Raw genomic sequence first — 14190 nt, 5'->3', positions numbered from 1 at the left:
ATTTTGTATCCCTACAATTAAACGTTTTGATAAAATAATACAAGTCCGTAAATTCGTGGCCAAAATCACACACAATATTTAAACAGCCTACTTTGTTGTGTCTGAAATGGCTCTGTGGTTAGAGTACCTGACGATCTAGGGTTTTTATGCCATGGGTTCAATACTACCAAAATATCTGGCTATACTTGTTTTTCCAGAAATATTTTTTCTTAAATATTAAAAATTGAATATAGTTAGAAATTGTGCTTTTGCAAACTTGTGTTTTTATATATTTGAATAGATTTAATTGGAAAAAAATAAATTTAAAATTGTATTTTATGACTAAACTGAATGGGCATTTGCGCCATCTTATCCCCTCATCTTTTTTAGCCATCTACTTCATATACATCAACATCCCCCAGCTTTCGAATCCAAACATGTCAAGTGCACCGCAAATGCGTCATCCATTGAAGTTTTGTGTGAAGACAAGACCAGTAATAACAAGATCTGGTCTTACATAGTTTGTAAATGAATATATATATATATCATCTATAAAATGCTTCCAAGACGTCCATCAGAAAACAAGTAGAACTCGTATTTTGTAGTAATTATTTATTAAGTATAAAAATGTTGTTGGTAGAGAAAATGGTTTGAAGAACAACACCAGTTTCCAGACATCTAAAGACAACACCTAAAAGTTGTCAAAACTGTTTAAATTGCAGAGAATTGTAAAACACAATTAAGGATTCAACATCAAAGGTATTACTGTTAAATGGCATAGAACCATTTTCTTGTTGTGAGCAATCTGCTGCACAACTGCAATATCCAGAAAGTACACTAATAAATTTAAGTTTGAATGGAAAACACATTCCCTAATTAAGAATTTAAAATTTGATAACATGAAAATTTAGTTACAACAAACTGCAGATATACAACATACTATCATTCTCTTTCTTTCTGTGCATATACCGGGAATATGACAATACTAAAAAAATAAATAATGAAAAAAAAAATCCTTTCACTCTGTCAATATTCTAGTAAATTACTTTAACAACCTTGATGCATTCCTTAATTCAAAGAATACCCATCTTATTAAGGATGCTAATTTTCCTAATTATATCTTATTTTCAAATATCTGGCTCTCTTTTAATTTTCACTTTTAAAGTACCCAGTATATAGCACACTTCAGAAATTTGCTGTTTTCTTCTAAATTTAAACACGTTGAGAACCAGAAACTACAATAGTCTTAAAAGGAGTAATGCACATCAAATAGGGGGAAAATATCCACTGTTAAAGGTGATATAACGGAGGAATAACAACTGAAGTTTAGCGCCAAAAAGGCTAAGAACAAGTCTACAATATATTAATAACAAGTTACATTAGTAAGATGCAACAAGGTCACTCATCACAAGAACACAAATTGCACTGTGAGCTAAGACAGCCTCTACTATGAGCCCTGAATAAGGTTTCATCATTAGTATATTGAAAATCGGAATGACATTCATAATAATGAAAAAATATCGGCAAAATACACTTCTGTTCATTGCTTTAACATAGCATTTACATGGGGGAAAAATGTAAGAAGGGAAAAGGGGGGAGGGGATTTCAAAACATCAACAACAAACCAGAATGAAACTCTCAAGACATACAGTACTCATATTTCTTTCCAATTCTGGAAGTTATGTACAATAAGAGAGCCTGCCATGAAATTACATGACTGACACAAAGCTATTTCTAACATTTTTTTTTTCAGCTGCAAGTTCTTTCTTAGGAGGGTCTTGTTTTTCATTCTTACAATTTTATGGATCCAACTTGACCAGCTGCATTTATAGTTACCAACCACACAACACAGATGTACCGGTTGTTATTATACACGATATAACAAGTTTATTGACTAGAAGCAACTGTGACTGCTGATGTTTAGTTAGTTCAAAATAGAATTTTACAACACATGCTATATGCAAACCTTATAAAAAAAATTACATTACCCTCTCAATCAAAAATGTTTAAAATTCAAATTTGTATCATGATCTTTAACATTAATTTCACAAAGATTTCTTTTCTTCTATTGCATATTTCTTGACAGTCAAAATAATGATTTTGTTTTTTAAATCAATGCATGCAATATTATCATTTGTAGCACATATCAGTCATTAACACATTAAAGTCCAAGTAGTTCTGAAATTATCAGCCAATTGGAAGTGAATGATCTTTTTACAGCTAAGTCATCCATGTTTATTTAAGGTGTGGCCACCACATGGCAAACCACTTTACCATTACAGAACTGGAAAAAAATTGGATTTCTCTCACACTTCTTTTAGAGCACTACAGTCAAAGCTTATGACCAAAAATGTCAATAGTATCAGACACAAAAGCTACATTCATGTGGAATAAGGGGAAAATAATAATTTAATGGGACTAGTATATTAGATACAAGAACATTGGGGAATAATTTTTTTTTTGTTGTTGTTGAGAAAACACACCATTTAAAAATTTGACACTTATATGTATATAATATATAAGTACAGATCAACACCAGAATGTTAACAAACATGAACAATCCATACAGTAAAAGCATCTCCCTATTAACCTAAGGGGTGCTTTATATAGAGAGAGTATAACACATATCAATTGCATTTGTTCATTCAGCACAGATCTTTTGAATTGATTCCTATTCCATGTGAAATATAACAGATTTCATCAATCTCCTCATTTTCTGCAGCGTGTTTTGTTGTGATTTTATATATATCCTGCATCACAAATAGTGAAGTCCTCAAGTAAGTTTCCTAAAGTGTGTTCAAAGCTGGGTAATGCACAACTTCTGATCATGCCCAATGCACTTTCACTTAAACACTGTGCATTTATAAAATCCTGTTTATTGGTGCAGTTCATTTTCATTACATTTCCTTCTGAAAGCTGTGCTGCCTTCTACGTCCATTGACATTTCGTATGCAACCAGGTCATCGTCTGCACACACTAAAGAATCAGCTGGCCTTGCTGAAAAAACACTTTAATTTCTACACTATCAATGACTAGAATGAAAACAACTCTTGCACTATCGCTGAGAAATATCCAAAGCCTGTCCTTTAAGTATACTCATTAACAGATAAAGATGAGTGAGCAAATGCATAAACTCTGTAGAAATCCGGCAAAGTGAATTGTCAGCAAATATTACGAAATGGAAAATCATGAGAACTGGTAGCATGCTAGATAAAATTCTTTTTCCCTTCCGCTGTTGTTGGACAGCCGAAATGACAAAACAAGTAAGACTGCACATGACCAGTGAGTGTTAGGTGTGCAGTCCCATATATTGCCTATGAGGAGACCAGCTCATCATCTCTCACGTTTTTCCTTATCTTGTGGAATTGTTTAGAGCATCTTTCTGTGGAGGCCTTCTTTCATTCATCTTGTCCAAGCATTTCGCTTCCTCAAACCCACTGATTTTATGAGTTGGTGAAAATCCACTCAATGCTACAAAAAAACCAGAAAACATTAAACCAACTTATCAAAAAACATCAAAATAAAGAGTAACAGAAACTGACAACTAAATGACAATACTTTTCTCAATTTTAACTTGCAGGGGATTCAATGTCAATTGTGATCCCAATCTAACTTTTCCACAATATATTCATTTTGTTGAAGTGAAGCTTAAATCAAAAGCAACCTTTTTAAAGATTTTGGCTACTGGCATTGTAACTGACTATTTTTAGCTAGTAACTAGAAGCTATTTTCTTTAAATTCACACTACTTATCAAATAGAAATAAAGTATTGAAATTTTTCTGAAATTGAATTGTACTACCTGTCGATAACGTTTCTTTTCCACCAGACAAGGCCCCGAGAGGGAGGAGTCCATTGGGAGTCAGTCCCTTCAACTGCAGGACACTCTCACTTTCCTCTCTGAAATATGTCCACAGAAAATCTCAACATCTATGATGAATTTGAAAGCAAACAGGCAACTTAAGTTACAAAAATATCCTGTAATAGGTACATGTGTTTAAACTCAATTTTTGTATCTTCAAAGTATCCCAATACTAGAACTTTGCAAATATTTTTTTTAATTTTCTCATTTGCTAACCAGTTATTTACAATTAGCTTTTCAAAATGAGACTATTTAGGGATAATAAAGATGTGCAGAAACAAAGTCTACTAAAATCATTTCATAATGTAAGAAAAACATCCTCTTTTATATTTGGATGCTGTTAGAATAATGTTACAGTTATTAAATCGATGTTTAGCTCATTATACTGTGATAACATCATGTAAAGAATTAAAAAATTTTGCAAAAACATTATTAAAACATGTGATAAAAAAATCTATTGTGATGGTATATGACTTTTTTCCAATCCTCCCTGGGCTCTGATTTAATAAAATCATATACATGTACCATCACAAAGCACGAGATCCTATTTCTTTATACTTTGTCTTTGCTATGCACATTACTCTCACTATTACCTTTTATTTGACGCTTACCATCAATTCATCATTTATCAATTATTTTAAAATTGATGAACTCATCTCATCTTTAATTAAAGCAATATATCTTATTTAAATAAAAACAGAGCCAGAGAATATACAATAAATTTTGATATTTTTACTACGTTTTTCAATATATTTATAGGAGCTATAGCAGAGTGGGGTGACAAACATGTCATGTGTTTAAGGTTAAGTAAAAAAGGGCAATATTAATTTGTTTAGGTTCATGCAAATTAGGCAGATTACACATTAAGAAATGACATCATACCATTTGATACCTTAAACACCTTCACCAACTTGCTCATTGTTTTAAATCAATAAAACACTTATTTTACATGGTTTTATATCTAGCTGTAATGGGTGTCAGTCTGTTTCATTTAAAACAAAAGTGCAAATTGCTGTGATTCAAATCAAGCAAGTACTAGTATTGTTAGAGATATAACCTGAAACAGTCAAATTCATAAAGCAAACACATGTAACTGTATGCTTAAAAAGTGGTGACTGCAGTGGGCAGGAGAGATCAGTTTTTACACTGGTAAAGGATTAATGAAAAGCACTTGTTTGTTTACAAAGACAGAGAGTGGCAGAGGAAGCCAGATTTCCCTTTTGTTGACATAGACTTGATTGTCTGGCCTGGTCACGTACCTCAGAACAGTGAAGACACGTGCCATTTTCCCTATGGCCCGGATTTTGTTCCTTATCACTTCTTTCCTGGCTGCCACTGCACCATCTGTAACAAAAGCAAACACACACTCATGAACAAACCCAGCCAAACAGAACAGCACACGTGACCTACCTGAGCACAGTGAACACCCGAGCCATTTTTCCAATGGCTCGAATTTTGTTACGGATCACCTCTTTCCTGGCGGCAATAGTACCTCCTGGAAAATCATGGCAATCATAAAACTACACTAGTGGAAAATTTTTAATTACTCAAAAGAAAATTAATCTTACCAATGAAAACAAATATTTAATGTTTCTCATTAACTTGTATAAAGACAAAAAAATGTATGGGAATAAGGAGATAAAGCCATCTTGAAGGAAATATCTTTGGACATTTGTCTCTATTTTACCTTAACTACACTCCTCAAATCAACATGACTCAAATTTTAGAGGCAGACAGCCTTCATTAAAATTTTTAGGAGTGAAAAAAAAAACACACCATTATAGTTCAACATTTAAAAGGGTGGTTCCAAATATGTGCAGAAAAATGTGTTATGTTTTAGGTAAGAAGAAGTGTAAATATAATAGGAAAGTATAAAGGGAAGACATTGTTATCTATAAAGGGGATGGATGACTTGAAAAAAAGACTTCTCATAGTAAAAACATTTTACTTTAAAACATATCACCTAGAATAAGACATATTGATGAATAATTTTTGGCACCAACTTGTTAAGAACATCTGGCTAAAACTTTCTAAACGATGTATACAAAACTAGCCTCATTTCATATTAAAATTTCCTATTACAAAAGCAAAAATTTAACATATAAATAATTTTGGTTAAAAGGAAAGGTTTGCGATGTTAATAAAATTTTGGATATATGGCAAGATATTTTCCCATAGATATACATATATAGAATATAACTGCGAAACAATTCATCTTTAAGCCAAGTAGTGCACTTACAGCGTCAGAGCAATGTTAATGACCACAATGGACCACTTTTTAGGACATTTATGCTCTACAACTAATACACAAGAATTAGAACTGCAAATGGTGTTTTTAGTGTCTTTAAACATTATTTTAACAGATAAGCAAAACAATGACCACAGACATATGTATAAATGAGCTTTCTTCTGATCACATCACTGAGCAACCTTGAAGCACATACGTTAGATCAGTTACAGAAAATGCCTGCCACTTGTTTGTGCTGAACGAATAAAACCGCAATATGTGGTGTAAGTTAAACCAAAGAGCAACACAATTTGGTTCTCTGAATATAGTCTTACAAGTTCTGTAGTAAGCACAACAACTTTTCTTTTGATGCTCCACCTCTTTTAGTAGTGAAGACGACTTAATGAGTATAAAATTTGTTGTAATAACTTATTGCTTTAAAAGCTAGCATGCCAAAATGGAAATAAATATCTTGCTGTTTGAGAAAATGCATATTAAATTAAATACATAAAAAATACTTGCTTAAAAACTGAAAATCTTGGAAAGTTTATCCTTATCAATGCAAAGATATTTTAATCCATTTTTGCAAAGCACGATAGCTTCATATAAAGGATAGAAAAAACAAATCGCTTGGAGGTCTGGACTGAAAAGTCATTGAGGGCACAGAGCCTTTGGGGGGATGGAGCACCTTAGTGGACCAACCAGGCAATGATACAGAGATGCTGCTCATGCTGGAGACACTTACTTGCCTCTTTATCCTGGTCTTTAGGGTCAACTAGAATGTTACACAAATCTATTATTGAAAAACCAGTGGGCCATGTCTGGACAATTTCAATACAAACTGGGTTCCAAGCACTCAAGCAAAAACTACAAGCAGTATTTTGCATCTAGCTTCAGTAGAGGATTACATATGGTTGCCAACAGCATCAAATGCATGGTTAATATGTACACAAGGCACAAAGCTTTAACCACGCAGTCTGCAATGTCTGACTTACCATTACGTGGTCCTACAGTAAACACATGCAAAGGATATCATGGGAACCAACAAAACAGCATAACACACTTAGAATCTTAGTCAGACCAGCATAATTGTTAACCATGCATCTTTTCAGCTCATCCCACTTCCCCTTTTCCCTCAAATTGACATACTGGTCTGACAGAAGTTGCAGATTGAATTTTGATATATTATATAGAGAAGGAAATGCCATCATCTATGCATTTGTATTTAGTGATACTTATACCTAACAGTAATAATATTAAATTTGAATATTCCATTTATTAAATAAAAGCAATTATAAGAAAATGAAAAATATTTTACAAATTCATACAATCTGCAACTTGATTGAAATAACTAGATAAAATATTAAACAGAAATTACAGCCAATATTTACTTTATGGTACAAGTAAACAGTGCTTTTAGAAATTCTATACAAAAACATACTTGACAAATATTTTTTGAGAGAATTATCAAAAATCAGCTAAAAACTGTCTCTGATACCCCCCCCCCCTTTTTTCCCCATTTTTATCCTTAACATTTCATAATGTCAACTCTTTAACTTACATATGCTTTCCTTTATCATTGCAAAGAGAAGATTCTTGAATGATATATACTGTTTCCAATCGTTTGAGTATTAAAACTAAAGACAAAGTGAGATGGACCTAATGCAATTCAAATTGAATTCCTTATTGAAAATACCCATCACCTAAGCTTGGACTTGTTTGTACAATGAAGCAGATTATAGTAGTGTACATCATGCAGCACGGATGCATCTGTACAATCAAAATTACTTTCAAGTAAAGTGTATCATGTTTAAATATGTTCGTAAGCCTAGCCCCTTAATTTGATGCTATAATTTATAAAATGTCAAAGTGCCTATACTATGGAAGCTTGTGCTTCAGATATCAAGCCATGCCGCATCTGTGTTAAGCAATTAAAATTCATGTATACATATATATTTACAAAGTGGCACAACAAAAATAATCATAAGTTTTCAAAAGAACGAAAAAGTGATTCAATTTTCATTCATCCCCTCCCCTTGAAAGTTTAATAACAGAAAAACAACAACGTTAAGAAAATGCAGCATTAATAAGAATTATTTGTGTCAAAAGAAAACTAGGTAGTAAGATGTTTGGGTCAAACTTTCAATCATCTGGGTTTCAGATAAATGAAATGTTTCAAGTAAGAAAAAACAAAAACATAATAATTATAGTGACTTCAAATCCAACCGAACAATGTCACTTCAATTATTCAAAGGCTAATGTATCAAATAAACAGTACAATTTGGTCTATGAAGTGCAGCTAACATTTCCCAAAGTATGCAACAACACAAGGATAGATCTACACAATACACAATGTTTACTCATCCGAGTTTTAACTGTCTTCTGACTACATAAATTGCACTGTTATAAGTAGATTTACCTTCATCGGATCCTATTTGTGTGAAAAACATAACATCATTAATAACCCTATTGCAGTATGAATACAATTTCATTTCCATATTCCCTATCAACTTCCCCTTTAATTCTTCCGACTGCACTTCTTATTGCAAGAGAACAGTTTCTAATATTATCTCCCTTTTAAAAGATTTTGGGCTAGAAAGAATTTAACATGATCAAAAAATAAAATATAAATTCAGATTCCCCTCTCTCCCTAAAAAGAGTTTTGTCCTTAAAATTCAAGTTCTTTCCCTACATAGCGTATTCAAAGTTGAAGGTTAAAATAATCTTTCAAAGTATGCTTAAAGTTGCACAAAACTGCAATTATCATTCATCATTCCATAAAAATATTCCAAACACACACACATTCCAAAGTCACTGTTGTATGATAATTATATCATTTGCCCCAAAATATTTATCAATAAAAAAGATAATAAAAACAATTATTGAAATGGTACCTTCAAATGTGTCGTCTTCATCTCTGATCAATTCATCATCAGAACAGATGCTGAGCACGTTCACTAGCATTTCCGTCACTAGAAAAAATAAACAATTTTACTGCATACTAGTGTTGACTTCTTACATTAATCATGCATTAACACAGAATATTGATGTCAACGTTCCTTTTTATGATCATGGAAAAAAAAATTTAAGGGAAAGACCTTTCTCTCCAACAAATGGTAGAGACCAAGTGAAAACATCGATGAAGTTTGGCAACCAGTACGGGTGTGGGGAACAGTTGAACTGTCGGATATTCATCACATTGTTCTCATACTTTAATATGGCAGCTGAAATATCAAATTAAATATCAAAACCTCATGTCAACAGCATTGCAGTATAAAAGCAACTACTATCATACAAAAATAAGCCTGTAAAATAAGCATATACTAACCTTTATTATTATAAACATCTAAGTAATTTGGTGCAGAAAATATTGTAATTAGAGAGGGGAATCCAGTTGTTTGACTTTTTCTGTACATTCGGTACCTGAAAAGATGCATGGACAATTCAAATTTCACTATTATTAGGAAATTTCTTTAGAACCAAATAAACAAGGCGCTGGACTTTCAGTAGGACGTAACTATTTCTGTGTCAAAACAAGTAAAAATTGCTGATGGTTTTAAACGAAATATACACCGATTGCATTGTCTTGGCTCAAAAGCCAGACAAAAACCTTGTTAACTTCAAAGAGCCATGGCTGAGTAGCCAGCAATGAAAAAAACAGGGCTACCTCACATTGCTGTTTGACACAACTACCTTAAGTCCAAGCTCTTGTTAAAATAGTTATATTATCACGAAAATGCATTCAAGAAACAAACAGACTTGTATCTGCAAGCAAATCTATAGACTCCTTCTATGTGATGTCTTTTAATTGTTAATATATTTGTGCTGAATTAAAATAAACTGTCAGTACACTTTCGATTGGTATTGTTGTACTAATCTTACCCAGCATCCTGTGCTTCGTGTGCTCTGATAATTGATAATAAATTATTTTGCTGCAAAAAATCACAACATGCTGCATAGCTGAAAGAGAAAAAAAAAGGTTTCTCTGAATTATCCTGAACACCAATGAAAAATACATGAAAAGTAATGCATCGCCTCAGTTAGAAAACTATGAGTGGAAGTGCAGATAAATCAATATCAGCCGAGCTAGACAATGCAGATGTGTCACAAACTCTAATCAATTATTCAGACTTAACAGCCTGACAAACCCAGAGTTACCTGTAGAAATATGAGCAACCTCTAACACTATTATGAGTAAAATGTTCTGATGTCCTCTCTGATCCAAAGTCTTCTAAGGGGTCTGACCATAATATATCACACATGGGACCAAATGCTGGTGGTTCCTTAAACCTATCCAACTGAAACCAGACAAAACAAGTTCAATGATAATTACAGATACAAATATTAAATAGTCAGATAATATTTTTCTTCTTTTTCTGCCAAATCTTGTTTTTAGAAGTATATATAATTCAAAAATTGGCATTTAAATAATAGTTATAAACTTAACTGAACAAATTATTTTGAAATTAGTAATAATCAAAGCAGATGAAAACAAATAGTTAACCTATGCTAATATTGATTTAATAAAAATTCATGATGCTGGCTCTCAAAACATATCATTTGGAAACAAACAATTTGTAAGATGATGTGTAGGAGTGAGAAAAAATCACTTTCTCTTGCAATGTGTCATAAGGAGACTGGGTACTCTTTTCTCCCAAGAAATGGCTTGCAAGGTCAGTAATATATGCACGAGATATGCTCACTGATTTTTCTTTGAAAAATACTGCCAAGCGGAAAAAGAAAAAAACCCTCAATATCTTGTTTTAACATAATCTTGCAGATCATTAGCCTTAGCTTTAACATCTACTAACAACTAAAAGAATATTCACGTCATTTTACACGTTTTAGACTTCTACATGCCTGTCTTGCATACAAACTGATATATCATTAACTAAAGCAGATTAGGATTTAGAAGAGCTAATTTTGTTCATGGAAATGGAGAATAACACAAAAAGTTGTATTTCTCTTTTAAGTGAAAATTATTTCTTAACAGCCAGCATTTCAAGAAATCTTAAGGCATCGTGACAAGATACGATATGCAATGTTAGAAAAGTTGAAAAAAGAAAAATTAATGCAGAGGAACAATTTCCTATCATTAGAGCTTTCTTCATCAGGTGAGCTAATAAATTGCATATCAGCAGCTGCAATAATCACTGGCTGTTAGACAGGATGAAAACACATGGAATTTATATGCAATTACATAATTCATTGGTATTTAGGAGATGCACAGCTAAATAGGACAGGTAAACACCCTCTTCTTTAAGTTCCAGTATCTAATCTATTGTAACCGTGGTAATTGACTTCCAGGAACAAAGGCCAAAATGCATTGGCTCATATGTAATCCAAGGAGAGAGAAGAGATATCTTGCGTTTTGTTACTTTTCAACACGCAACAAGCTAAACATGCTGGTCTTCTCATCAATTTCACTTGCCCTCAGCTGCATTCATACGATAAGGCAATGCCTGATCACACACCTACACATGATCGCTACCGATTTCTAAGTTCTGCAGAAAGGTTAGTGCTCTTTAGACAGACGGCATGGCCATTGGCAAATTCAGTCAATCAGGCATGTTAAGAAAAAAGAGTATATTGGTGGGAAATTTTCTGTTTTGTTATCAGATATTATAGTCTGAGACTCTAATGAAGATTCATGCACAGAAGATAATGAGAGCCAGACAGTTGCTAACCTTCTACTATGCATTTTACTCAAACATCAAACAACTACAGCTGTTTCACATTGTACTCACTTTCCTAATATCATCTAAATTGTGGATTTCTGGTGAAAGCCCGCCATGGACACATAAAAACTGTTGATTCATTAAAGCTGCTAGGGGTAAACAATCAAACGATTCCATGCAAGCATCATACACTTTTTCTGTATATTTTATTTTACCTGAAAGAAACAAGGTCAGTCAGTCAATTCTCTGAAGAAGAAATATGAGGAATCAACAGTAATCTCATTCAAACGAATTCTCTAAATGAAATATATTCAATTCTTTGTATTTTTCATTAAACCAACCATTTAAATTCTAATAATAAATAATCTCTAAACATATGCATGCTCTTTTTTCCCCTTTCAAACATAAGGCTTAAATAGATTATAAAGATATATATTCATGTGGTTAAAAATTTTTAATACATGATCATCTATGAGTCTTATCACCATTATTAATACATATAATAATAATACAAACAAACAACAAAATTTGATAGTCTTGATTTATGTGTGGCTCAATGAAGTGGGGAGATCCACAATAACTTGTAATTTGAGCCCTGAACAAAAAGCTGGCAACACTGAGGAGGGTTTATCAAAAATCAATTGTGTAGGACTGGCTGCGAGATTTTTTAATCAGATCTGGGTAAGTAGATCAAGGTACTAGATCAATATACATCTATGGAATGCAACAAAATGACAGCACTTTGGGGGAGGCATGACCTTGACAAATAGCTTCCAGACTGCCTACCACTGACTTGGCACCTAACTGTACTTTAGGAGAGCCACTAGGAGCCTTCCATAAATGTGTCACCATAAACAAGCCCTTCATGTTCGAAGACAGTCTGAGGTACCATGCCTCTACATTTAGCTAATACCAATTGTACAGAAACTGCATGTACATTGTGTGGCAAATTCCCCATTGTCAAGCTTTAATTTCTCTTGGATAAGCCTACCATTATTCTGCCCAGGCTAGAATTCAACCAGCAATGACAGCCCTGCTTGGTATGGATTGGTTTATGTATCATTTGAGAACAGATCAATATGCACTGTATACAGACATGCCACAATTTACCAGACATTGTTTTACTGCACCTTTAACAAAGACATTGATCAACTTCCCAACTCTTCTACTCTGCATAAAGCTCACTGGATGAGATAATTTAATCACACACAGAAATATTCAAGTTACATGTTCTACTATCTACTATGTTACAGTTTTAGAGGGGTCAAGTACAGACATGCAAAATCTATTTTTTCATATTACTTTTCCATTTCAAAATGAAACTAAACAAATTTTTATATCACTTATTTTGCACTTCCGAATGGGATAAATGATAATAAATCTGTGTGAATTCTAAGTCAGTAAAACAATGGTATAAAAGACATGTTCAACTACCCTCTTGGCAAAGAGCCATCTATCTGCACCAACATGTAACGGCGCAATACTATACACAATCTGTCATGGAATCCCACACGAAAACATTTCATCAATGCTGCAACACTCAACCTCTCCATGATAGAAACAGAGATACATTATCTCTCTCATAATTTCAAAACAGACACAACCAAGAAATTCATCCCCAAAATCAGATGTATCAGAATTTCACATTTACAAGCTTCCTAAATTTCAATCAAAAGAGAAGAATTCAACATTGTATACACCTTCATCTCAATATTTACACATGCTACTGACTACCCTAGGAGAACAGTTAAAGGCCAACCAATCCTGCTATCACTACTTCCACAAAGTGGGTTAAGCTAACAACAGTATCTTGGTCATCTTGAGCAAAAAGTCCAGCCAAAAAATACATATCTAAGTCAAACATGACCTGTTCACAGCACTCTCTTGCTTTTCAATTTTCAGGTCACTGTAAGTTTGCAGAGATGCTAGCAAATAATCAGTTGTTGCAAGATCATCTAATGTCTAATTAAAGGCATAAATAATGAGTAATGTCTGCAAGGTTTATACCTCATAACCATTTAGTATCTTAAAATCAAACCCTGATTCATTCGTCGCATTTGAAAATGCCTCCTAAAATCAACTAGTAACTCAATATATGCAAGAAGATTCAGCAACAAAAAACTACATTGATGAATGAGGTATTATATCTGCTGAACATCACACAAGTTGGTTTGCTATATCACCCAGTACTCTACAAATAATGCAAAATAAATCTAAGCTAAAGCAAACTGTTCTGTGTTTCTAACAGATCATGAAATATCATGCACATATTGTACCTGCTTTAAACCCATCGACTGACTTTAACAAAGCTTGCGCAACATTCTATTGTGCAATACCAACATTATTATTAATCTTATCACACACTACACAATACACATAGCACAAACAGTGGAGTCAAAGTTAATCTATTGCTTAATAAACAGCATACCTGGCCCATTCTCCCTCA

General features: G+C 33.1%; 1 protein-coding gene across 9 annotated transcripts in view; it reads right to left on the bottom strand.

Annotated features, from left to right (window-relative positions):
• Positions 1-576: 576 nt before the first annotated feature.
• Positions 577-14190, bottom strand: part of LOC105341116 (protein phosphatase 3 catalytic subunit alpha) — a 16779-nt gene continuing 3165 nt past the window's right edge. The window contains exons 5-15 of one of the 9 annotated variants that reach the window (XM_066067399.1): positions 11814-11959; positions 10225-10364; positions 9949-10026; positions 9395-9489; positions 9165-9290; positions 8961-9038; positions 8486-8497; positions 6812-6841; positions 5250-5334; positions 3780-3877; positions 577-3450 (exon numbers count right to left, since the gene is read on the bottom strand). In XM_066067399.1, the coding sequence (XP_065923471.1) occupies positions 3332-3450; positions 3780-3877; positions 5250-5334; positions 6812-6841; positions 8486-8497; positions 8961-9038; positions 9165-9290; positions 9395-9489; positions 9949-10026; positions 10225-10364; positions 11814-11959 (1007 nt within the window). In that variant the 3' untranslated portion in view covers positions 577-3331. Of the gene's footprint in view, positions 3451-3779; positions 3878-5098; positions 5184-5249; positions 5335-6811; positions 7074-8485; positions 8498-8960; positions 9039-9164; positions 9291-9394; positions 9490-9948; positions 10027-10224; positions 10365-11813; positions 11960-14190 lie in introns of those variants that run through there. The other 8 variants (XM_034456893.2, XM_066067402.1, XM_066067401.1 and 5 more) reach the window with 8 other exon arrangements.

The sequence above is a fragment of the Magallana gigas genome, chromosome 7 (assembly GCF_963853765.1).
Source record: "Magallana gigas chromosome 7, xbMagGiga1.1, whole genome shotgun sequence".
In the NCBI taxonomy this organism is placed as follows: Eukaryota; Metazoa; Mollusca; class Bivalvia; order Ostreida; family Ostreidae; genus Magallana; species Magallana gigas.
This window is presented reverse-complemented; position numbering and strand designations above follow the sequence as displayed.